The 24,929-nt window shown below is 39.4% G+C and overlaps 5 protein-coding genes and 1 long non-coding RNA gene across 7 annotated transcripts in view; 4 read left to right on the forward strand and 2 right to left on the reverse strand.

Moving 5' to 3' along the window:
* Nucleotides 1-2,747: 2,747 nt before the first annotated feature.
* Nucleotides 2,748-4,863, reverse strand: LOC103506614 (hepatoma-derived growth factor-related protein 2-like). Its single transcript, XM_008471009.3, has 3 exons — nt 4,745-4,863; nt 4,153-4,379; nt 2,748-3,674 (listed from the first exon to the last, which is right to left on the reverse strand). Exons 1-3 carry the CDS (start codon nt 4,793-4,795, stop codon nt 3,377-3,379), a joined length of 576 nt encoding a protein of 191 aa, XP_008469231.1. The 5' UTR covers nt 4,796-4,863; the 3' UTR covers nt 2,748-3,376.
* Nucleotides 4,864-5,797: 934 nt separating this feature from the next.
* Nucleotides 5,798-6,287, forward strand: LOC113466325 (annexin A8-like). The gene is made up of 2 exons (XM_026821635.1): nt 5,798-5,884; nt 6,150-6,287. The coding sequence occupies exons 1-2, from the start codon at nt 5,801-5,803 to the stop codon at nt 6,285-6,287; spliced, it is 222 nt and encodes a 73-aa protein (XP_026677436.1). The 5' UTR covers nt 5,798-5,800.
* A 2,558-nt stretch (nt 6,288-8,845) lies between these two features.
* On the forward strand, nt 8,846-10,347 carry LOC113466331. Its single transcript, XR_003390762.1, has 2 exons — nt 8,846-8,993; nt 10,285-10,347. It is a non-coding gene; the product is annotated as an uncharacterized LOC113466331 (long non-coding RNA).
* Nucleotides 10,348-10,790: 443 nt separating this feature from the next.
* Nucleotides 10,791-16,094, reverse strand: LOC103506615 (tyrosine-protein phosphatase non-receptor type 2-like). Its single transcript, XM_008471011.3, has 7 exons — nt 15,832-16,094; nt 15,300-15,596; nt 14,865-14,986; nt 14,335-14,560; nt 13,795-13,950; nt 11,937-12,163; nt 10,791-11,529 (listed from the first exon to the last, which is right to left on the reverse strand). Exons 1-7 carry the CDS (start codon nt 15,913-15,915, stop codon nt 11,232-11,234), a joined length of 1,410 nt encoding a protein of 469 aa, XP_008469233.1. The 5' UTR covers nt 15,916-16,094; the 3' UTR covers nt 10,791-11,231.
* A 215-nt stretch (nt 16,095-16,309) lies between these two features.
* Nucleotides 16,310-23,076, forward strand: LOC103506620 (glutathione synthetase-like). Of its 2 annotated transcripts, none has more exons than XM_026821640.1 (4): nt 16,310-16,577; nt 16,804-17,092; nt 22,270-22,345; nt 22,810-23,076. In XM_026821640.1, exons 2-4 carry the CDS (start codon nt 16,815-16,817, stop codon nt 23,059-23,061), a joined length of 606 nt encoding a protein of 201 aa, XP_026677441.1. In that variant the 5' UTR covers nt 16,310-16,577; nt 16,804-16,814; the 3' UTR covers nt 23,062-23,076. The 2 variants fall into 2 exon arrangements, with proteins under 2 accessions (XP_026677441.1, XP_026677442.1); XM_026821641.1 differs by having other exon boundaries at nt 16,564-16,705.
* Nucleotides 19,131-24,929, forward strand: part of LOC113466329 (glutathione synthetase, chloroplastic-like) — a 61,180-nt gene continuing 55,381 nt past the window's right edge. Inside the window, exons 1-2 of the mRNA XM_026821643.1 lie at nt 19,131-19,309; nt 22,078-22,120. Of these exons, the coding sequence (XP_026677444.1) occupies nt 19,155-19,309; nt 22,078-22,120 (198 nt within the window). The 5' untranslated portion in view covers nt 19,131-19,154. The remainder of the gene's footprint in view (nt 19,310-22,077; nt 22,121-24,929) is intronic.

The following is a 24,929-nucleotide window of genomic DNA, read 5'->3' on the forward strand; positions in this document are numbered from 1 at the left end:
CATCAATAGATCAGTTGCGCTTACTTGGGTGATGTTTCAAAGTCATAGAGCAGGAAAAATGAGGACCAACGGCATTTTTCTCTTTCCTCTACGACTTCTAGATCCCGAGATAAATCGATTTAAAAAATACCGGTAAATCGTGAACTTTGACGTCACGGCATACGCTCCCGTAGGCGATGACGTCACATCAAATGTCCCGAGCAAAGCTCCTTCGCAGGCAACACATTAATGTGCTTGTGCGCATTTCTTTCTGCTCCTCCGCAAGCGTGCTTGCATACTGGCGCTACCTAGTGGACAAAAAAGACAACTGCCTGAAGTCTGACGTCACACATCTTTGAACTCTTTCATTAGAACGGAAAATGAAATTTGAATTTTCGAACTTTTGCAGTTATTTTTTGGAAGTTTTGATGTCAGATTTGGATTTTTCACTATTTTTTACGTAGGAATCGACCATTTATTAATATTTTTTACCCATTTGCAACTGCTCCATTGGTCTTACGATATAACGTACGATACATCTCATCCTTGCGTTGGCTTTACAATGCGATGTATGGTAGGTACCTACGTTATATCGTAAGGCCAACAAAATTGGCCAACCAGAGATGTTTTTAGGTATTAGGTATTTTATCCACAGAGGTTACACATTCCAGTAGATCAGAAATTTGTCCCTATCAAATCCGAATATCGGTTAGAGGTAAAATTTTCGGACTCCGAAAACGAATTTCCACAGCCCAAACTATTTTACACCTTCTCTTACCAAAGGAAGAGGACATATTATATTATTATTTCATCGTTTTATTGACTTTATCAAAAGCATTTTTACCAAAAGGTCAAGGGGGCCAAGCTTGCTTGTCATTCGCAGGCATTTGGACATTTGACCTAAAAATGTGTACCTACGGCTTTTTCTTCTTTTCTTAATACCCATTATGTATTTTGTTGATTATTTTCTTTTTGATGCCTTATTAAAACATTTTCCTTTAAAAGGAAGTCAATTTGTAATGTATACTGCTGATTACACGATTAGTTATTTTCTCTTATCTCTTTATGACAAACTCAATCAAATGATCAATTCAAATCATGAATCACTGTGTGCTGAATCAGAGAGCCTCTTCACAACTTTTGTCTTATGCACAGCATTACTAAGTACCTACCAAGGTACTTCTTTTACTACTGATTCCTCACATTGATGATATATCATCAATCTTTTTACACTGGTCAAAGGATTGTCTGGCTGGGGGACTATAGGGAGTATACTAGCCTGAATTTCCCTTTGCTAAAGAAATAGCAAAGGTTGAGTGCGAAGGGCGTCCACTCGTAATATTTGTAGTCAAAACCAAATGTCAGCCCAAAGCAATCACCCTAGTTAGGGCTGATTGAGAGGCTGACGAAAAACGCCGAACCCGTCTGTACATGGGAAAAGGCGAGGAAAAAGAAGAAGATTACTCGAATAAAGAGACTACTCAATTGTCCTCATGAGGCGGATTGCAACTTGGCAAACTCCAAGGTCGGAGCCTGAAAAACTTCTACCCCGACGGGAATTGAAGCCTAGTATTATAATTATAAGCTAGGAGGGGGTGGGTTCATATTAATGGGTAGCCTTATTAATCATTCGATATTATGTCATAATAATTGTAACTATACGAATATGTATATAATATGTAATTTTTACTTTCTATTACTACAGTATAGCGGAGCTATACTAGTAATGAAAGTATTGCAATCGGTCCAAATTTTCAAAATCGGGATTAGAACGGCAATTAAAAATTGAATTTTCGACCTTTTAAAGTTACCTTTTCGGAGTTTTGACCTCGGATTTGGATTTTTCACAACTTTTTACATAGGATTCGACCTTTTATTAATAATGTTTTCCCAATTGCAACTCCTCCTTTGTTAAGTAGTAATTTTGTAAAGAAGAAAAAGTAACCTCTACCCCTAATGCCCTAAGTGGCAAACTACTTCAACAAAATCACATAAGGGCAACTTTCGTGAAGAGTTACAATTTCCTAATTCAAGATACTACACTATCTTTCCACAAAATTTCAACTCATACATCTAACATTTCAGTAATGCCCTAAGTGGCAAACTACTTCAACAAAATCACATAAAGGCAACTTTCGTGAAGAGTTACAATTTCCTAATTCAAGATACTACACTATCTTTCCACAAAATTTCAACTCATACATCTAACATTTCAAAGGTCATATCACAATTCACTTTGAATCTCTAACCAAAACTTGATATCACATCAGCATTACTCATCAATTAATACATGGAAAAATTATATATTTGATCAATCTCTCAGTTCATATCTCACTTTATCTCCGATGAGTCAATAGCAACTGAGTCACCGAAAGCTTATCAAGTCATTACTCTATGTCTTTGATAGCGTTGAAACTATTTGATTAATACCTACTAGACGTATAAAAAAATAAAGCACTCCAAAAATAAAACTCGAATTTTTCAAGCAAGCAAGTTCAGAAAAAAATATACATTTGATCAGTCTCTCTGTTCATATCTCACTTTATCTCCAATGAGTCAGTCAATAGCAACTGAGTCACCGAAAGCTTATCAAGTCATCACTCTATGTCTTTAATAGCGTTGAAACAATTTGATTAATACCTACTAGACGTATAAAAAAATAAAGCACTCCAAAAATAAAACTCGAATTTTTCAAGCAAGCAAGTTCAGAAAAAAGCTTTGAAATTTAAACAAGGGATCTAGGGAGTTTGAAATTTTGATTCTCAAGAGGTGACGAAATAATTTCGGTGTAGGGGATTGGCTTAGCCACTCTATTGGATAATACTGCTGCCATGTTGGTATCATTCTATAGAAGCTACCTACAGGAAGGATAGACCAAGAACTGTAATAAGAAGAGGAAGGACAGACCAAGAACTGTGATAAGAACAGGAAGGATAGACCAAGATATCACGACAGGTTGATAAATAGGGCGAGAAGAAACAACAGGGAAACATTGGTGAAACAAATTTTTACCAAAAGTGCGAACGCAGGGGATATCTGTCAAGGCGGGGGCCTCAAAACGAATAGGAAATAGGGATATCATCGAACAATCGACACGAAACCATCATTGAGATCCTAAACAAGGGAAGCGAGTTCCATAGAATATGAAACTTCTCAATAAAACTCTAGTAAAGGTTACAAGAATACTCTCGTAAAGCTTCCAAAAACACCCTTGTAAAGGTTCCAAGACTACTCTCGTTAAGGTTCCACTACTCACATTAAGGTTCTAAGACTTCTATATTCCTAGAATACCCCATTTTCAGCCACCTTTTGTGCAAACACAAATTAAAACCTTCACTCCTAATTCAGTCAGTAGGTGGGGGGACGCCTCAAACTCTAAGTTATTCAGTCTTTCCGTTCACAGGGTCGTGGCACTGCGGGCCCCATGGGCATGGGTGACAGACAGGGCATAGTAATACAGGCCCCCGCCCAACGCCAACAGCCCGACAATGGAATACGGATTCGTTAGAAGTTTCATTGCAAAGGCCCACCTCTCCAGGGATTTCTTCTTCTTGTCTTCCGCCTCGCTTTGTTTCTTCTTTATCTGTTTCACTTTCTCCGCTATTCTCTCCGCCTTCTCTTCTGTCTTTCGCTTCCTCGGGTTGTTGTTCGTGACGCCCGCCGTCGATCCGTTGCCGTTGATGAGGGAAGAATCGCTGTGGAACGAAAAACCTAGTGGTTAGACAATGTTACCAAATAGTAATAATTAGGAGTCGAGTAGATCAGGGAACTCGTGGGATCGAGTGGATCAGGTACAATATCATGTCTTCTGATGAAGTGTTTCGCATATCGAAGCGTTTACCCCTTTGACAACACTCGGGAATTGAACCCGGGACCTCCGGCGTAGTGTGATACCGTACCCACTTGACCGCGACGCGGAGGTAGATTGCTTACTTGTTCTATTGTACTCTACCACGAAGGTTGCTTACTTAAGGCACAATGCACACTAGTGAGATGCATATTGTTTCGTGAAACGTGTTTCATATGTCAATGCACAGTGAATTTCATGAAACTCGGTTTCACCAGTGTGCACAGCTCTGTTTTAACCTTATTTACAGGTTTCATTAGATGCGTTTCACTAGTGTGCATTGCGCCTGAGTCTTCTATTCAATTCTATTCTATCCATATGCATACCTCTGTACATCACTCTCAGGCGAGGAAGGCCGCAGTACTTCCTTATCCTCCTCCGTGGGCGTGACAGGCAGAGAGGGGAGGGAAGGGAGGGGTTTAAATGGAGGGAGAGACGCATTCCGAGGCGGGGGCAGGGGAGGGGGCTCATCGTCTGAGGAACTGGCGGACTCGATCATTCCGTTGGTGGGTTTGGAATCCTCCACTGGGGTTGAGCAGGGTGGAAGAGCACTCTACAAATGTTAAACACAAGGCGAGAATGATTAGTAAGTTATCATACACAGAGTATACAAATAGGGGGTTTCCATTTAAGATTTTGAAGTTGACCCCCCTGGGCCGACCCTGGCTCCTAACTAAATTCAGAAAGTACTTCAAAAAATATTATTTTAAAAGATAAAACACTACCCTAAATTTCAATTTCTCATCTTTAGCCATTCAAAAAATATTTAGGGGTCCTCGTAGGTACTTCATAAACACTTTGTAGTTATATGAGGCTTAGGTGTATGTTAAGCGACAATGCACGTAGTTGGTGTCCGGATGGACCCATCCGGATCTTGACAAAATCTAAGAGCATCTCTCGAAAACAAAATGGTCTTACCTTGGTATAAAATAAACAATTTGAACACAACGTCAAACATAGGAAAAGCATATAAAATCACAAGGCGATTTCTTCAGACATAGAGAGGTAGAATGTTCCCTAAGGACTTGATGGTTTTCTAGGGAAGAACAGGGTCAAGCTTAATTTTGCTTGGGAGGAGTAGGGAGGAATAAGGAACATGCAAGGAATAGAACAAACAGGGAAGTATTAGAAAGGAGAAGGAATAGTGGTTAGTAGGAATAAAAAAAAAAGGAATTTTAATTGTGTTAAGGATAAATGCTTGTCACAAATGTAGTTCCCTGCTTAATGCATTACACTAAATTTTATGACTTGACTTGGAATCGAACTACCAACCTCCAGATTCGAAGTCAACCGCGCTAACCACTACACCACTGAGGTTGGTGGTTAGTAGGAATAACAGTGCTTATATTGCTCGCGTGTTGACCATCCGTTGTGAGAAGTATGAAGTGAAGAAAGTCAAAGATATCTGCACCGATTACGGATATATCGTAAGTACAACTAGCATTAATACCTACATTACCTACCGACCTACCTGCCTGATTATTTTTATAGGTCTATTAGTAGTACCTATTAGTATAGATAGATGTACCCTACTATATAAGCTATCTCCTAACAATCCGAAATCTAGCCAGCCCGGGCCATCGCGTGCTGCTGGATTTTCCCGGCCCAACTCAAGCAGGGTGACGGCGGATGAAGGACTTGGACTGTTTGGAGGGTAAAACCTTCGTCACCAAAAACTAGACTGAAAAAAAGTTAGCTTGGAAGGTAGGACCTGCCTTTTGTAAGGATTTGGGCAATAATTAACCAAATTTCCGTGAGGTTTGATAGATCGAACTGTAACTGCCAAGGTCTTATTGTCCAGAAATCGAATGGAGAAGGAAGACAGGATAGGAGAAAGCCAGCCGTTCCGGTAACAATTTTGGTTTTTGTTTTGCCGTCTAGCCGGAACCAACGGTTGTTCCATACGAACCGTTTTCACCGTCTCAGGATGCGTTTCTATTGCGTAACGCCACGAAGGATAGCGGTACGGATGAGATGGCCATTATCAAACTGGTTACCAAACGATCCAACGCCCAGCGGCAGGTCATCATGAAGCGATATTTCGACGATTATAATCGAGTAAGTATCAGTGCAATAGTCTTAAACGAAAATAGTAGGTAGGTACCTACTGCCTCACTATTGGGTATTGGAATTTGGACGACCGGTAAAAAAATCGGTCGTCCAAAACCGGTGTGTGTGCAACGGGCCTGAGCGTGTGTACAAAGCTTTACAGCTAAAGGTCAACTCAACAATCTTTTGCGCTGCCTTGCCAAAGATTTCATGAGGCGAAACCATCCCTACCATTTCGACTATGTTCAATCCTCTCCATTGCCTCATCTCACAGGATCTGATTCTTGATTTGAAATCCGAGCTAAGCAGTGAATTAAAGAGCATCATCGTCAATCTGATGTATCCACCCCTGGGATTTCTCTGTCTGGAGTTGAACAGGGCCCTGAATACCCTCCCCCTGATCACCTTCTGACGATGAATTTTAATTTTTCCAGGCGGACACCTACGGCTACTACAAGGACGCGTTGCTTTCCATCCTGGGGTAGGAACCTGAGGCTCCCTAAAGTATAAAGCCCTTTCTACAGTCGATGAAGTCTACTAATGGTACCTACCTTGATCATAACTGCTATAGTAGATCAATTTTATTATTAGGTGTTAATGTGATCGTGCATCCCGATTCGCGAAGACAAGGTCGTCTTTCCATGAAAGGGGGCCGTAACGTAATGTTAACTTCATATTCGGCATGTTAAACGAATGTACTATACGTTCGTACGGTGCATTGCTTCCACAATAAATTTCTACGAGGCTCCAATTAGGGACTAAGCGTAATAAGTGAGCTTTAAAATATCATCTTCCATTGTACCATCACCATGTATGTAGGTAGGTACCTATGTAAAATTATGAATGAACATGAAATACACTATTCAGATACCATCCACGAACGACACAGCTTATCTTCAGAGATCCGTCCGAAATAGATGCACTTTTCGTCATCTCCGTCATGGGCCACTAACGAAGAGGAAAGAAGTACCTATAGGTATTGAACTAAGCACTTAAGGAGTGTGAGAATTGACATGCTTTTGTTTAAGGGATGAGATATGACACACCTGGTTGCCTTTAATGCTTTAATATTGAGTTATCCATTAACATTTAAGTCGATTAGAAAAGGGTGGGGGAGAAGGAACTCTATCCACTTTTCCTGACGGTTTTAGGGGGAAATAAAGAGGGATGGAGGGGAGGGAAGACTCTCTCCCCTTCTCCTGATGGTTTAGGGGAGAAAAGGGGTGAGAGACTTTCTGTCTCGCCATTAGCTTTCTAACTGGCGTCAGTCTGTGTCTCGGTCGATGAGACAGGCCAAAGCTTAACACGTCTGAGATTGAGGTCTACCCTGCATTAATCCCGATCAAATAAAACCTAATCTGACTTGTTAAAAAACCCGATATCGCGATACTAGACGAGAATTGGGAACGATACGATCCATCACAATCTGCACACAATCCTTTCAAAGATTTTCTTTTTCTTCGGACAGGACGTATCCTCCTCCCAAAAGCTGTGTCCACATCTAGTCGACGACCGTCGATCGGCCGCCATCGAAAAATACAAAAGACAACTTTTTTCCAGTCCTTCCTTCCTTTCCGTATCCGGAACCACCACACCGTTATATTTTGAATTTTCAGAAGTTGGCTACAGCGACAGCTTGACACAGCTTATTAGGCAGGTCAGTCTGCCTTGTTCTGCACGTCACGTACCTACCCAATCTAACATGACTTATATGACTGATGATGCTGATGACAGCATTTCTCTTCAAACAATTTGGAACAAAATTAGGTAGTTACTTACCGATGACGCGACAATGGTGATTCATTGTTTGCCAACCAAGTGAACGTCCCGGTCTGTTCAAACATAAACATTAAACATTATGTCGACCTGGCCTTGAATCCAGGGTCGTTTTAAGGGCGGGGGCAAGGGACCCGCCCGTCATCCCCTTCGGAATTCCCTTTTCAAAATTAAACCAGAAATAGTTAACCATAACCAATGACAAGGGGCAAAGGGGTACTCTGACCTTAATGAGTTTGTAATCTTCGGGCCACCCTTCGCTGAAATTCCGGATAAGCACACAGGCCTGGTCCAATCTCAAACTCATCTCTTTCCTTATCTCTCCTCCCAATCTCCCTCTTTATCTGTCCCTTGTCCCATACTTCCTTTCTTGAAAGCTGTGTCCACACCTAGTCGACGACCGTCGATCGGCCACCATCGAAAAATACAAAAGACAACTTTTTTTCCAGTCCTTCCTTCCTTTCCGTGTCCGGAACCACCACACCGTTATATTTTGATTTTCCAGAAGTTGGCTACAGCGACAGCTTTCTGATGGTTGGCTTGCTGCAGGTCTTCCGTTGTGCACGTCTCATCCAGTTGTCGAGGTTTTTCCAGTCGACCGTCGGCGTCGATGTCCATCGACGGCCAATGACTATGTGTGGACACAGCTTATAGGTAGGTCAGTCTGCCTTGTTCTGCACGTCACGTACCTACCCATGACTTAATGACTGATGATGCTGATGACAGCATTTCTCTTCAAACAATTTGGAACAAAATTAGGGAGTTACTTACCGGTGACGCGACAATGGTGATTCATTGTTTGCCAACCAAGTGAACGTCCCGGTCTGTTCAAACATAAACATTAAACATTATGTCGACCTGGCCTTGAATCCAGGGTCGTTTTAAGGGCGGGGGCAAGGGACCCGCCCGTCATCCCCTTCGGAATTCCCTTTTCAAAATTAAACCAGAAATAGTTAACCATAACCAATGACAAGGGGCAAAGGGGTACTCTGACCTTAATGAGTTTGTAATCTTCGGGCCACCCTTCGCTGAAATTCCGGATAAGCACACAGGCCTGGTCCAATCTCAAACTCATCTCTTTCCTTATCTCTCCTCCCAATCTCCCTCTTTATCTGTCCCTTGTCCCATACTTCCTTTCTTGTCCTCTCATTGAATGAAGCCCCTTTGTTCAACTTCGACAATACCATTATTTTTATCATCTCAAAATTGACTCTCAGTTTTCGTTGAATCGGTGATTTCTGCAAAGTTCTGATTTGTCCGCAGTCCGTGATTTAATTTCGATTGGTGAAAAGTCTCTGTTGATATTTTTGGACAAAGGAAAATAATATTTTCAGCCAAAAATGTAATACTTGAATAGATCACGTAAGGGTGTCGTACTTTTGGGCACAAATATTGTCTTAAAGACCACGGAAGCCGGCTCGTTCTCGGAACGGCTGGCTTTCTCCTATCCTGTCTGTCTTCCTTCGCTCTTTGCTTTTGGGACGATAAAACCTTGGCAGTTACAGTTCCCTCTATCACACCTCTTTTTTTAATGCCAAGAAATTGGAGTTTAACCAATATTTGTGTCCAATTGTACCACATTACTTAGGCCCTTGAGCTTTTTTCTTAAAATCCCATAGCTACCTATAAAACTTAAGTCTTAAGCTGAAATTTCATGTGAACCAACAACCAGTAACGGGGGCCCAGCGGGTAAAGTCTGATATTACCTATTGGGTTTGTATTATTGCCCCCCCCCCCCACAACTCCAGAAAAACGGATTTTTCCTTCCAACCACTTTACCTCCCTTAATCTCTCCCTCCTTCCCTCAATCTCTCTCTCTTCTCTCTTCTCCTGTCTCTCTCCCTTCTCCTCTTCCTCTCTCAATCTCTCTCCCTCTCTTCCCCTCTCCCTCCCTTCTTCCCCCCTTAATCTCTCCCTCTCTTCTCCTCTGTCTCTCACTTTGTCATTCCCTTTCTCCCTCGCTTTCATAGTTTCATTAAAGCCTGCTGTTCTCTCTTCTCTATCAACATCAACTATGATCTCAAAATAAACTCCATTACACTCTTTGTCATAGTTGTGTTGTGTTGTAGGTGTTCAGTGTTTGGTGAATCGACGCTTTCTGTGAATTTTTTCTGATTTTCCATTTATTTCATTATTTTCAATTATTTTTTATCGCCAATCCGTATTTCAATTTCGACTGTTGCAAGCGCAGCGAGTAATATTTCAATGAAATATAATATTTCAATAAATATAGATCGTATAAGTGTGACGTATTTTTGGACACAAAGCAAACGATATTGACTTTTAACTTGAAGAAAGTCGAGAACTTTTCCATTATTGTCACGAGAAACAGTTCATAAAAAATAAAAGAGACTTTATTAAAACTGCTGACAAAAAGGGACTTTTCAGCCCTACGTTGGCAGTCTAAATAAAGTAGGTACCTACCTACATAGGTAGGTACTTATTTATAAATGTATTATTTTGTAAACTTTAATTTCAATTGCCGACCAATTTCGCAATATTTCTGTCAGTGTCCAATTTTGCGTCATCACTTAGGTACATAGGTAGTCACAAAGAGTACATCATATTTTATGCAAGTACTTCAGTTTTAACTGGATTGACCTAGTATAATAATCAACGTTCTACGATTTTAGGTTTCTACAGTTTAAAGATAAAGTTTGGTTACAACTTTCAATTTTGTGCTTACTCCAAGGGCAGTATAACTTTTTGCCGGACACCATGTATAAGTCGACCTTCCAAAAGGTAAGTATTCTCTAGATAATTAGTCTGTCTGTCAGACGTTCTAAGCGTGTTAGGCTTAGCTTTCACAGACTGCAAGGGTCCTCATATAGCTTCTTCAACCAGCCGTTCGCCTAATAGGCGGGAATCGAACCCACGACCTAGGCCTTATGTTTGTCAATAGTCAGCAGGTACCAAACCAAAACTAGGAAGGCACCTATAATTATGTTGACATTGCGAAATATGCTACACCCATATAGGTAATTGTCATTGCTTGCACAGAATCTGCTAATCCTGAAGACCTGAAACCTTGACTGACGAAACTCATGTTTCTATAGAAGCTACCTACAGGAAGGACAGACCAAGAACTGTGATAAGAACAGGAAGCGTAGACCAAGATGTAACGACAGGTTGATAAATAGGGCGAGAAGAAACAACAGAGAAACAATGGTGAAACAAATTTTACCAAAAGTGCGAACGCAGGGGATATCTTTCAAGGACGGGGGCCTCAAAACGAATAGGAAATAGGGATATCATCGAACAATCGACAATTCGACACGAAACCATCTTTGAGATCCTAAACAAGGGAAGCGAGTTCCATAGAATATGAAACTTCTCAATAAAACTCTAGTAAAGGTTACAAGAATACTCTCGTAAAGCTTCCAAAAACACCCTTGTAAAGGGTTCAAGACTACTCTCGTTAAGGTTCCACTACTCACATTAAGGTTCTAAGACTTCTATATTCCAAGAATACCCCATTTTCAGTCACCTTTTGTGCAAACACAAATTAAAACCTTCACTCCTAATTCAGTCAGTAGGTGGGGGGGCCTCAAACTCTAAGTTATATATTCAGTCTTTCCGTTCACAGGGTCGTGGCACTGCGGGCCCCATGGGCATGGGTGACAGACAGGGCATAGTAATACAGGCCCCCGCCCAACGCCAACAGCCCGACAATGGAATACGGATTCGTTAGAAGTTTCATTGCAAAGGCCCACCTCTCCAGGGATTTCTTCTTCTTGTCTTCCGCCTCGCTTTGTTTCTTCTTTATCTGTTTCACTTTCTCCGCTATTCTCTCCGCCTTCTCTTCTGTCTTTCGCTTCCTCGGGTTGTTGTTCGTGACGCCCGCCGTCGATCCGTTGCCGTTGATGAGGGAAGAATCGCTGTGGAAAACGAAAAACTTAGTGGTTAGACAATGTTACCAAATAGTAATAATTAGGAGTCGAGTACATCAGGGAACTCGTGGGATCGAGTGGATCAGGTACAATATCATGTCTTCTGATGAAGTGTTTCGCATATCGAAGCGTTTACTCCTTTGACAACACTCGGGAATTGAACCGGGGACCTTCGGCGTAGTGATACCGTACCCACTTGACCGCGACCCGGAGGTATATTGCTTACTTGTTCTATTGTACTCTACCACAAAGGTTGCTTACTTAAGGCACAATACACACTAGTGAGATGCATATTGTTTCGTGAAACGTGTTTCATATGTCAATGCACAGTTTCATTAGATGCGTTTCACTAGTGTGCATTGCGCCTAAGTCTTCTATTCTATCCATATGCATACCTCTGTACATCACTCTCAGGCGAGGAAGGCCGCAGTACTTCCTTATCCTCCTCCGTGGGCGTGACAGGCAGAGAGGGGAGGGAAGGGAGGGGTTTAAATGGAGGGAGAGACGCATTCCGAGGCGGGGGCAGGGGAGGGGGCTCATCGTCTGAGGAACTGGCGGACTCGATCATTCCGTTGGTGGGTTTGGAATCCTCCACTGGGGTTGAGCAGGGTGGAAGAGCACTCTACAAATGTTAAACACAAGGCGAGAATGATTAGTAAGTTATCATACACAGAGTATACAAATAGGGGGTTTCCATTTAAGATTTTGAAGTTGACCCCCCTGGGCCGACCCTGGCTCCTAACTAAAAAAAACTACCCTAAATTTCAATTTCTCATCTTTAGCCATTCAAAAAATATTTAGGGGTCCTTGTACTTCATAAACACTTTGTAGTTATATGAGGCTTAGGTGTATGTTAAGCGACAATGCACGTAGTTGGTGTCCGGATGGACCCATCCGGATCTTGACAAAATCTAAGAGCATCTCTCGAAAACAAAATGGTCTTACCTTGGTATAAAATAAACAATTTGAACACAACGTCAATCATAGGAAAAGCATATAAAATCACAAGGCGATTTCTTCAGACATAGAGAGGTAGAATGTTCCCTAAGGACTTGATGGTTTTCTAGGGAAGAACAGGGTCAAGCTTAATTTTGCTTGGGAGGAGTAGGGAGGAATAAGGAACATGCAAGGAATAGAACAAACAGGGAAGTATTAGAAAGGAGAAGGAATAGTGGTTAGTAGGAATAAAAAAGAAGGAATTTTAATTGTGTTAAGCATAAATGCTTGTCACAAATGTAGTTCCCTGCTTAATGCATTACACTAAATTTTATGACTTGACTTGGACTCGAACCACCAACCTCCAGATTCGAAGTCAACCGCGCTAACCACTACACCACTGAGGTTGGTGGTTAGTAGGAATAACAGTGCTTATATTGCTCGAAAAGAACTGAAAGAGTCCGTTTATCCCAGCAGTAGGCTAATACTTATAGTAGTCATATTCTCAAACAGTGTTGAGGATTGAGGATAAAATTCCATACCTCGACTGGAATTGAAACCACGCTCTCCTGATTACCAGGCGAGCGTCTTTACCACTACTTCGCCACCGAGGCAGGAAAAGGAGGTTCAAAATGAATTAGATATCCACATACATTTTTTCTAATAAAATAGAGGTTCAAAATGAATTAGATATCCTCATACATTTTTTCTAATAAAATGACCAGAATGCAATTCATATGATTGTAGGTAGGTACAATTGAGTGAAATTTCTGCTTCAAGTAATGAAACAAGTAAGGTAACTCGGTCTGCGGTTTGTTTGGAGTGTGATTATTGGTTCTGGTAATGGTGTAAAATCGTGGTAAGTAGAGACTAGGTATGCAGTTATGATTAAACCATTATTGGAATAAATATCTATAGATATATTAATGTAGGTAGCTAATAGAATGTTGAAAATGAAATGCAACACGATTGGAGATTGAAATCCCATCTAGCTAACCTTATCTTACTAGGACATTAAATGGAGTGCAAAATTGTGCAGATTCTGTACAAGGATTTTGTAAATAATCACCACCATTTCTAATTTGTATGAAGGTAGCTATGGACTATTGACAATGTATAGGTAAATAAAAATGGTAAAAAAGAAAAAAAAAAAGTTGCCAATTTTGCCAAACCTTTAAGTAAGCCACCAAGAACAGTTTCATTCTTTTTAGACCTCATCAGCTAGGCAGAGCTGTCAGTTACATGATAATTAAGGAAATAAAATGTAATAAAAAGTTAGAAAATAAAATATAATAAACAGTTAACCAACAAACTAACCTCATCATCAGTTTCCCAATCTGTGTGAATACCCTCTATAATGGCTTGATAGGAAAACCTCAGCTGATCAGGAGTCTGAATGAGGCCCATTCTATAATGTCGCATCTCCAGCAGTATTTCTTGTACACTCACATTATTGATCTCTCCATCTGATATCTGAAATAGTATGAAGTTCAATGTGACTTTGTTTCTTGTATGATTTGCTTACTTAGGTACTATACTTATAATATGGCCTAAAAACTAGATAAAATCCTTCTTTTTTTTTCTAAGAGAGCCTCCTTAGATTTTTCTTATTTCTGTATCTTTTTACATGGGTAATGTCACAACTTGTTACCCCTCTTTCAAAGTAGCTACTCAACTGTCAGAGTAAACCCTGGATTAAAAAAATAAAATAAAATAATAATAAATAAATAAATGTGAGTTGAACCCAGGACCTCTGAAATGCAAGCCTAGTGTGATACCTAGTTGACCCCACTGGCTGTTAAATGACATATGTAGGTACTCATTAATATTAGTTTCAAAACAACTCATGATAATTACCAGTTTCAAAACACAGTCTACAAGAATGAAAGTCCCAGATCGCCCAATACCCGCTGAGCAATGCACAATAGGGGGCCCCATGTTTTCATCGAGAGCACCACTTTTCCTCACTGCCCTAATGAACCGCAACAGAGCAGTGGGACTCTGAGGTACACCAAAGTCAGGCCATGTGGTGTAATGGAACAAAATCACATGACGCTCCTTGGAACTCTCTTTGTCAGTTACTCTGTGAAGTAAAAAACACCAAGTTAGTTTTACAGAAAGAGATAACTATCATCTTTTTGAGGTTATTTGTTCCAACACCACTGTTCAAATATTAACATGGGAGATATTGATAGAGGGGGGAAAATATACCTCATAAAACTATCTGCTTCTGATTTTAAGCACAGACAAACAGCTTGTTTCACATATTTATTGCATGTATAAAATAACCTCATCAACCTACTTAGATTTGAGACCATCTACTTTTTGTTCTTTTTATGAAAATAAAATAATAAATAAACCTTTCCTTGAAATTATTTAGAACATACCTGATGTTTCTTGTGATGAAATAGGAATGATTAACTTCAGAATCCAAGTGAACACTCAAGTTCACATCTGGGAATTCCAAATCTGAGCTTGAGGATGTAGGCCAATACTGAGAGCATTTCAACTGAAAATGTAGAAATCAAAGAGTAAAGAAAGTACATAGAATAAGAATAGTAAATACCTATGTTCTAACATAACTACCTACTGTTGACTTAGTTCCTATTTTAGACTCCCAAAAAAAAGGTATGAAATTTTTTAAAGTGTAAACTACAGCATTACACAACCCCATGACACTCACCATAACCCATAACTATGTACTTACTTACATCATCCTTACATTTATTATGGTTAAATTTGTTATTTCCTTCTCTATCAAATCATTCTGTGAGTAACAAACTACTTATCTATGACTAACAAAGCACTTTGATTTTACATACCTGATTCTTTTCAATAATTTTGTTCAACATTACTATTGCTTTACAGTTTTGTTCCCACACCATAACCCAGAAGTGAGCAATTGTGTTTGGCAAAGGCCCTTGAGTTAAGATATACTTTCTATTGGCCTGTTCTATCTCTACAAGGTTAGCATTGATGTAGTCATTGCTACACCTTTTCAATGCAATACGGCTGTGATCATATGGTATAACATCACGGTATCGGTTCAAATGTCTGTTCTCGCTTCTCTTAGCATCATCCAAAGTGTAATCATAAGCATTAGATACTGTTCTAATCCGCTGGAACAAATAACATGAAATAGTTTTATTAAAAATGTTGAAAACAGTAGCTGATTTCAGAGCAGTGGGTAATATGGCTTAGAAGTTCAATACCTTGATTTCCTGCTTCCATTGGTTTGATTTAATCATGGTAGAGAATAGCCACTGGATAAATTGATTGAAACTCTCACACAAAGATATTGATAGTGTAATGTATTGAGGTAATTCTGATCATTCTGTGAAGTACATGACTTACCTGATAAACCACAGCCCACAGATTCTTTGAGTCAATGTCCTCAAACTCAAGCTCTATGCTTGTTTTTTCTCTCGTCTCGCTCATATTTTAAAACTTGTATTACTTTTTTGAAACTTAAAATGAAGTTCTGGTTCTAAATCGTCATTATATTTAATACATTTTAAACGGTACCTATTTATTAATAAATAATTTTTATTCACAAAATTAAAAGAACGGTCAGCTCCACTCAAATCTCCGAACTCCGATCAATGAATGAACAGAATGAAGTAATGAACTTTTTTATTTTTTACAACTCGCCATTTTGGTTGGTTTGTTTTGTTTACGTTTTTTTTCCTCGGAGCCGGAGCCGGCAACAAGCTTCTCCTGAAAACCGCATCATTATTTTAAATAGGGAAGAGCGCTAGTATAGACCTTCCTTGCCGTTACATTTTTATACCAATCTCAGAACTCAGAACCCGCGAAATTTTGAATTTTTTATCATTTTTTACCGTTTAGGTGCCTACCTGATTTTTTAGGGCAAACCCCGTTATCACTCTTATCACTAGTCAGTTCAGTCAACAGTAGTTATCACTAGGATTATCTGATAACAATTTTGTCAGTATCATTTTCTCTAGAAATCCAACTACTTACCTATACCTACCTATATTTTATATCAACAAGTAGTGTTGAGTACCTATCAACTGAGAAGCCATTTCCATTTCAACATAGCACGGTGAATAAAAGAGGAAATCAGCACATTCCATTGGGTATGTATCATATTCTATCTGGTAGCCAACTACCTACATTAGTCACATCTTCCTACTAAGCCAAAGATTTTCTCTAGATGAACAACCAGTCTCCCGGACAACTACTGGCAAGATATACTGCTTGATATGTAAGTTAACTAATTATGTACAGCGCATGAAAACAACAAAACCATCTGTACAAATTCTTAAATAACTTAGAAAATATCTGCTTATTTCAATTTTCTAGGAGACATCACAATGTCTAAACTAAATTCCTCAATTGAAACACCTTTGTCCGAGAGTGTACTTGCTGACATTATACCCAAAGCCAAAGACTATGCTTTGATGCATGGAGCTGGAATGAGGTCCAGAACCAACTTCTCTGAAGACAGTCTCATCAATGCACCATTTGCTCTCTTGCCATCCTCATTTCCAAGGAAAGAATTTGAGAAAGCCGTGAAAATTCAGCCTGTTTTGAATGAATTGATACATAGAGTGGCTCATTCATATTCATTCTTGAAGGAAACTCTCAAAAAGTAAGTAAGCATCAAGAGAGGAAATGGATTTGTCCTACTGTTTTAATTCATGTTTTGGGGAGAAAAAAAAAATGGGTGCATAATCGGATATCTATGTATCTAACTGTCTAAGATGTGTATAAAAAAAGTCATTGTTGTATCTTTATTTTTAGAAGGAATTTTAATTGTGTTAAGCATAAATGCTTGTCACAAATGTAGTTCCCTGCTTAATGCATTACACTAAATTTTATGACTTGACTTGGACTCGAACCACCAACCTCCAGATTCGAAGTCAACCGCGCTAACCACTACACCACTGAGGTTGGTGGTTAGTAGGAATAACAGTGCTTATATTGCTCGAAAAGAACTGAAAGAGTCCGTTTATCCCAGCAGTAGGCTAATACTTATAGTAGTCATATTCTCAAACAGTGTTGAGGATTGAGGATAAAATTCCATACCTCGACTGGAATTGAAACCACGCTCTCCTGATTACCAGGCGAGCGTCTTTACCACTACTTCGCCACCGAGGCAGGAAAAGGAGGTTCAAAATGAATTAGATATCCACATACATTTTTTCTAATAAAATGACCAGAATGCAATTCATATGATTATAGGTAGGTACAATTGAGTGAAATTTCTGCTTCAAGTAATGAAACAACTAAGGTAACTCGGTCTGCGGTTTGGAGTGTGATTATTGGTTCTGGTAATGGTGTAAAATCGTGGTAAGTAGAGACTAGGTATGCAGTTATGATTACACCATTATTGGAATAAATATCTATAGATTATTAATGTAGGTAGCTAATAGAATGTTGAAAATGAAATGCAACACGATTGGAGATTGGAATCCCATCTAGCTATCCTTATCTTACTAGGACTTTAAATGGAGTGCAAAATTGTGCAGATTCTGCACAAGGATTTTGTAAATAATCACCACCATTTCTAATTTCTATGAAGCTAGCTATGACAATGTATAGGTAAATAAAAATGGTAAAAAAGAAAAAAAAGTTGCCAATTTTGCCAAACCTTTAAGTAAGCCACCTAGAACAGTTTCATTCTTTTTAGACCTCATCAGCTAGGCAGAGCTGTCAGTTACATGATAATTAAGGAAATAAAATGTAATAAAAAGTTAGAAAATGAAATATAATAAACAGTTAACCAACAAACTAACCTCATCATCAGTTTCCCAATCTGTGTGAATACCCTCTATAATGGCCTGATAGGAAAACCTCAGCTGATCAGGAGTCTGAATGAGGCCCATTCTATAATGTCGCATCTCCAGCAGTATTTCTTGTACACTCACATTATTGATCTCTCCATCTGATATCTGAAATAGTATGAAGTTCAATGTGACTTTGTTTCTTGTATGATTTGCTTACTTAGGTACTATACTTATAATATGGCCTAAAAACTAGATAAAATCCTTCTTTTTTTTTCTAAGAGAGCCTCCTTAGATTTTTCTTATTTCTGTATCTTTTTACATGGGTAATGTCACAACTTGTTACCCCTCTTTCAAAGTAGCTACTCAACTGTCAGAGTAAACCCTGGATTAAAAAAATAAAATAAAATAATAATAAATAAATAAATGTGAGTTGAACCCAGGACCTCTGAAATGCAAGCCTAGTGTGATACCTAGTTGACCCCACTGGCTGTTAAATGACATATGTAGGTACTCATTAATATTAGTTTCAAAACAATCTGATTTTTTAGACATTTCTGCCTTTTTCGTCCAATTTTTGTTCTGTCAGGATATTTTTTTTTCTGGTAACTGGTTTGATTTTGACATCGTCCCTTTCATTTCCTAAACAACTTTAATCTTTAGTCACCTAAACCTTCTCAACATTACCTACTGACATATGTATTTACCTACCTACCTACCTACCAACCACATGATTTTTATTATTTTCTAAGTATTTTAAGTACCTACATTGACAAAACCTTGTGCATTTTGGTTCTCGTTTTCGACCGTTTGAAGAATGAGCCTGCCCGTTTTAACCACATGATTTTTATTATTCTCTAAGTATTTTAAGTACCTACATTGACAAAACCTTGTGCATTTTGGTTCTCGTTTTCGACCGTTTGAAGAATGAGCCTGCCCGTTTTTCTATGTTTGCAGACAAAGTCGTTGGGTTTGGTTCGAGCCGATTATTTGCTCGACACGTCTCTAATAAAGCAGGTCGAAATCAACTCGATTGCTTCAAGCCTGGCCGGTATTGCACAGCAAATATCGCTTCTTAATAGGTAAACGAAGAAACATCACATAAATCAAGCCCTACATTTTACATTGATTGATGCACATTTCCACGTTATATTCTAAGATAATAACATCACCCTTTCTATCAAACTGTAGAGGGAGCTGCCCTTTTAGAAGATACTATAGTTACGCTGACCTGCCAGGTCTAAGGCGGTTCCTGCCAGGTCTAAGAACCATCCTGATGTTGGAAAAGGTCGTCCACATAGCAACTTCGCACGACGTTTAACTTTACTGATCCGTGATAAGTATGGCGCGAGAAGTCATTCGCAGAACACCGCCCTAGTGTATTCGATTCGTACTGTCACTGTCACCTGCCTCGGTGGCGTAGTGGTCAAGACGCTCGCCTGGTAAACAGGAGGGCATGGGTTCGATCCCAGACGAGACATGGAATTCTATCCTCATATAATTGAGAATTTGACACATAATAATGGAGCTCTAAGGGTTAGGTGGTAGAGCTTTGGGCTAAGTGGTAGAGCTCTAAGGGTTAGGTGGTTTAATCTTTAATACATGGCTTGTTTTATTTGATTGGCAGGGATGAAAACAATATCATTGTGAACAAACAGGTGGGTCACATGTTGAGATCCAAAGCTTCCACTGCCAACGAAGGAGGTGTAGCTGGAGGTGTAAATAAATGGCTAGGTAACTGTATTGAGGTAGAAAAAAAAGTAGCTGTCAAGGACATTTTTGTGGCATTTTCAGACATTTTTATAGACCCCCTCTGAAATGATCTATATAACGTTAGGTTAAAAAAAATGCACACTTCTCTGGAACACCCTGTACTATTGTTATTCGCAGGCTCTGTTATCGATGGCAGGAAACAAGGAGAGGTCTGCTTGGATTCTAATGGAGAAGATTATACCCCCTGTACAATCCAACTATCTTATCCGTGCTGGAGCAGAGGTTAAATGTTTGGACATTGTGTCTGAGCTAGGGATCTATGGTGTCGTTATAGGGTAAGTCTGGAAATCTGGACGTTATCTCTTAAGAATTTTACCTAATATAGAAACTCTTGCGCATTCAGAGCCTCCTTCCAAGAACTATCCTCCCCGATATTGGAAAAGGTCGTTCATATACCAACATCGTAGATGGTTCTAAGCTAGCAGGCTAAGGCTAGCCACTCGCTATCAGGTATGACAGCTACACCTGATCAGATCCGCCAGTCAGGTCTATCTGATACCTGATGAGCACACACTATCAGGTAGACCTGATCAGGTGGACCTGCCAGGTCTAAGGCGGTTCCTGCCAGGTCTAAGAACCATCCTGATGTTGGAAAAGGTCGTCCACATAGCAACTTCGCACGACGTTTAACTTTACTGATCCGTGATAAGTATGGCGCGAGAAGTCATTCGCAGAACACCGCCCTAGTGTATTCGATTCGTACTGTCACTGTCACCTGCCTCGGTGGCGTAGTGCAGTGTTTCTTAATTAGTTTGGCCCGCGGAACCCTTTTCAAAAGGTGAACATCTTTGCGGAACCCTGAACTTTCAAGATTGCACCCCCACCCCACCCCCCTTATTATAAAAATATAAAAATACAGCCAGCCTAGTTGGCTGAAAGTTTACTACGTCTGCCTTTCAATCGCTAGGTCGCGGGTTCGATTCCCGCCCGGGGCGAATTTTATCCTAAACAGATAATGTTCGTTCTCGGAACGTCTGGCTTTCCTCCTATCCTGTCATTCTTCTCTTTAGTTACGCTTTTCACTACTGCTCGCTTAAAGGGTTATGGGCTTTTATTGTCTAATGCATTCGTCCGTCATAAACTAGTGCAAAATAGAAGCTGCTATACTTTTAACTTTGAAGAATCTGGTGTTTTATCCTACCTATGCATAAAAAGGGATCACCTCAAAATATATTTTAAATTGCATGAAAAGAAGAAGCTTGCTTTATGTTTAGTGACCATCCTATTCCTGTATCTTTACGTTTTCCCTTGTTTTCTTACGTCTTGGTGAATATCTTTTATCTTTTGGAATGAAGTTCACTGCTGTAGCACTTCCTAAGTTCCTGCCTTTGTCAGCTTTATGTCTATTATTTTGCATTTCTTCTGGTTTGTATCATTTGTTTTACTGTTTACATTTTATTTTCTTGTGTTTGGTAAATTTTTAATTTTATTTTTAATTTTATTTTTTTGTAGCTTGCTAATTTATTTTTAAAGGTTTCTTTTTAATGGTAGTTTAATTTAGTTGTATTTTTCTATTCTAAGTAGTTCCCAATTACCTCATGGCATTACATGAGCATACTACCTATTCAAGAAAATGATGAATTATAGGCACTGAAAGTGGTACTCTGTGCTCAGGATGTATTTGAGAGTCCTGTTATGAACCATTACTTGTAAATAACCAACCTCAGTGGTGCAGTTGTTAACGCGTTGGACTTTGGATCTGGAGGTTGGTGGTTCGAGTCTTGGACTCAAGTCATAAAATTTATCCAGGTGTAATAATCGGGGAACGATATTTGTGACAAGCATTTAAATATGCTTAACACAATTAAAAATTCCATTACTTGTAAATAACAGTCATATATTGTGTCCTAAGTCCAAGTGATTTTGGCATAAGTCATATGTCCATTGGGCATAAGTCATATTATGTCCTATTCCTATGTAATAGGGTCATATTGTCGTATGTACAAGTCACACAAGTACATTGAGTTCTTTATTTCGACCTTCTTATGTACATGACACTTCTACATTATACCTAGATGTATGTAAATAACACTGGAAAATTAATTATTCTATTTTTTGTGTTTTCTCTTCCTGACAGATATGTATTGACCGAACTGGGCCATCACGAGAAACTGAAAAACGTAAGTTTTAAATAGGTACATATGTACCTACTTATTTGTATTTTTTTTTTTTTTTTTTTTTTTTTTTTGGGTGCATAATCGGATATCTATGTATCTAACTGTCTAAGATGTGTATAAAAAAAGTCATTGTTGTATCTTTATTTTTACAGTGCCTGTGAGGTGGATGATTTTACAAACAAATTGTTCAACATCTATGAAACTGTACGTGCTGAGGGACCAGCTCAGGTAATTATTATCTTTGTTCAAATGTTTTTATTGCTAATTATAATCTCCTGATAATCAGTTGCTCCAAAATCTAACATAACTGATAAATGATATAACATGATCTCCCCCAAAACTATTTCTTCATGTCACAAGACCAATCAAATGTACTTAATGAAATATAATTTTAATACATGTAACTTGAATGGTTACCTCTGAATAATCTGTCATAGGCATAAAGCATAAAGTTAGGACATCCTGAAAAGTGCTATTACCTATAGGTATTTTGTAAGTACCAAGTACTTGACCAAATAACTACCTTTTTCTACCTTATTATTCATACCTAGGTATTGTTGAATTGACTTATAATGCTAAGATATATCATCTACTAAGACTTAGATGCTGAAGTATAAATAATAATAATCTTCCCCTGGAACCCTCTGTCTAATTTGATAACTACTCATCTTCCATACATTTGAACTTGAAAGAAATTGTCTCTGGGTCTAGTCCGTTCTGACATGATGTTAGAATCAAAGTGTTTACCCGATGATATCAGTACATACTGTTGTTGGAAGCAGATTGAATTGAACACTATTGCCTCTGGGTTTGGTTGGTTGGGACCATTGTCAGCAGAAATACACAGGTTTGTGTTGATGTGTTTGTTCAAGTTAGAATCCGAAAGTAGATTTCTTATAACAATGTTTTCATTGTTTTCTTGTAATTCACTAGCGAGTATTTAATTTGAGACAAATAGCTAAGACCACAATCTTAGTTAAGATTTATCTCTTTCAATCAGGATAGCTAGTTGAGTTGTTGATTTCTGTGGTGTCTTCTTTTCATTGCTTCCCCCGTTGCAACCCCCAGGGGTCAATCGCATTGCTTGATCCAATAATTAAACCAATTTTAACTTACATTGTTGTCTCTGCTGTAAAAGAGATAAAACAGTACCTAAATTCAGTACCTATTTATTTAATAAACTTGAGAACTCTCTAATATTGATGAGTACACATTGTTGTACTATTTAATAGACTTAAAATGGCTTTCCCTATATTTCTCAACTTTTTATTCCAAGAAGCAATGGAAATTTGAACCATCCGAAATTTATTTGTTGGAACAATGGTAGTGTGATACTAACCAATTATCTACAACTTATTGTTTCATTACAAATTTTCATCAGTATATGGGTTTCTTCAAATTAAATTGATCCCAAGGGCAAGGCAATGCCTAAACCCTCAGAATTTTACCTAATATAGAAACTCTTGCGCATTCAGAGCCTCCTTCCAAGAACTATCCTCCCCGATATTGGAAAAGGCCGTTCATATACCAACATCGTAGATGGTTCTAAGCTGGCAGGCTAAGGCTAGCCACTCGCTATCAGGTATACCTGACAGCTACACCTGATCAGATCCGCCAGTCAGGTCTATCTGATACCTGATGAGCACACACTATCAGGTAGACCTGATCAGGTGAACCTGCCAGGTCTAAGGCGGTCTCTTTCTGATCCCTTGTGTGCCGCGTCCATTTTAGTTTAGTACTATTGCACTGCAATTCCTGCCAGGTCTAAGAACCATCCTGATGTTGGAAAAGGTCATCCACATACCAACTTCGCACGACGTTTAACTTTACTGATCCGTGATAAGTATGGCGTGAGAAGTCATTCGCAGAACACCACCCTAGTGTATTCGATTCGTACTGTCACTGTCACCTGCCTCGGTGGCGTAGTGCAGTGTTTCTTAATTAGTTTGGCCCGCGGAACCCTTTTCAAAAGGTGAACATCTTTGCGGAACCCTGAACTTTCAAGATTGCACTCCCCACTCCCACCCCCCTTATTATAAAAATACAACAAGTTTTCTTTGTTACAGTTCCCTCTATCAAACCTCTAAAAAAAGCTGTGACCCCCCTTATTATAAAAATATAAAAATACAGCCAGCCTAGTTGGCTGAAAGTTTACTACGTCTGCCTTTCAATCGCTAGGTCGCGGGTTCGATTCCCGCCCGGGGCGAATTTTATCCTAAACAGATAATGTTCGTTCTCGGAACGTCTGGCCTTTTGGGGCCCTCCCATACCCTTCATTCTTCTCTTTCGATTTCGGACGATAAGACCTTAGATGTTACATTTTCCTTCATCAAACCTCTAAAAAAGCTGTGTAACGAAATACCTAGTCTAAGAGGTCGTTTCTGAATCGCATTATTACTCCTAGTGTGATGATCTTTTCCAAAATTCTGCGGACCTACGCCGTCCGTCGAGACCACTAGTTCCCGCGGAACACCAAATTAACGAAACACTAGCGTACGTCGGTCAAGAGTCTCGCCTGGTAACAGGAGGGACATGGGTTTCACGATCTCCAGAACGAACATGGAATTTTATCCTCATTATAATTGAGAATTCTTGAACCATAATAATGGAGCTCTAAGCGGTTATGTGGTAGAGCTTTGGGGCTTTGGGCTAAGTGGTAGAGCCTCTAAGGTAGGTGGTTAATCATGCTTGTTTTATTTGAATTGGCAGGAGGGCGGGGGGGGGGGGGGGGGGGGGGGAAAACAATATTCATCTGTGAACAAACAGGTGGGTCACATGTTGAATCCAAAGTGCTTCCACTGCCAACGAAGGC

This window comes from Diaphorina citri, unplaced genomic scaffold, assembly GCF_000475195.1.
Source record: "Diaphorina citri unplaced genomic scaffold, Diaci psyllid genome assembly version 1.1 scaffold251, whole genome shotgun sequence".
NCBI classification, from domain to species: Eukaryota; Metazoa; Arthropoda; class Insecta; order Hemiptera; family Psyllidae; genus Diaphorina; species Diaphorina citri.

Bases quoted from the DNA above. Each gene is read 5' to 3' on its own strand.
- LOC113466325 (XM_026821635.1), top strand. From the start codon at position 5,801: ATGGCCATTATCAAACTGGTTACCAAACGATCCAACGCCCAGCGGCAG. The intron at 5,885-6,149 runs GTAAGTATCAGT...CTCATCTCACAG, and splicing joins ATTTCGACGATTATAATCGA to GATCTGATTCTTGATTTGAA.
- LOC103506615 (XM_008471011.3), bottom strand. From the start codon at position 15,915: ATGAGCGAGACGAGAGAAAAAACAAGCATAGAGCTTGAGTTTGAGGAC. The intron at 15,597-15,831 runs GTAAGTCATGTA...TATTTGTTCCAG, and splicing joins TGTGGGCTGTGGTTTATCAG to CGGATTAGAACAGTATCTAA. The intron at 13,951-14,334 runs GTAATTATCATG...ATACTATTTCAG, and splicing joins TAGACTGTGTTTTGAAACTG to ATATCAGATGGAGAGATCAA.
- LOC103506614 (XM_008471009.3), bottom strand. From the start codon at position 4,795: ATGCTTTTCCTATGTTTGACGTTGTGTTCAAATTGTTTATTTTATACC. The intron at 4,380-4,744 runs GTAAGACCATTT...TAACATTTGTAG, and splicing joins ATTGTTTATTTTATACCAAG to AGTGCTCTTCCACCCTGCTC. The intron at 3,675-4,152 runs GTATGCATATGG...TTCGTTCCACAG, and splicing joins CCTGAGAGTGATGTACAGAG to CGATTCTTCCCTCATCAACG.
- LOC103506620 (XM_026821640.1), top strand. From the start codon at position 16,815: ATGTCTAAACTAAATTCCTCAATTGAAACACCTTTGTCCGAGAGTGTA. The intron at 17,093-22,269 runs GTAAGTAAGCAT...TTATTTTTACAG, and splicing joins TTGAAGGAAACTCTCAAAAA to TGCCTGTGAGGTGGATGATT. The intron at 22,346-22,809 runs GTAATTATTATC...TGAACTTGAAAG, and splicing joins GTGCTGAGGGACCAGCTCAG to AAATTGTCTCTGGGTCTAGT.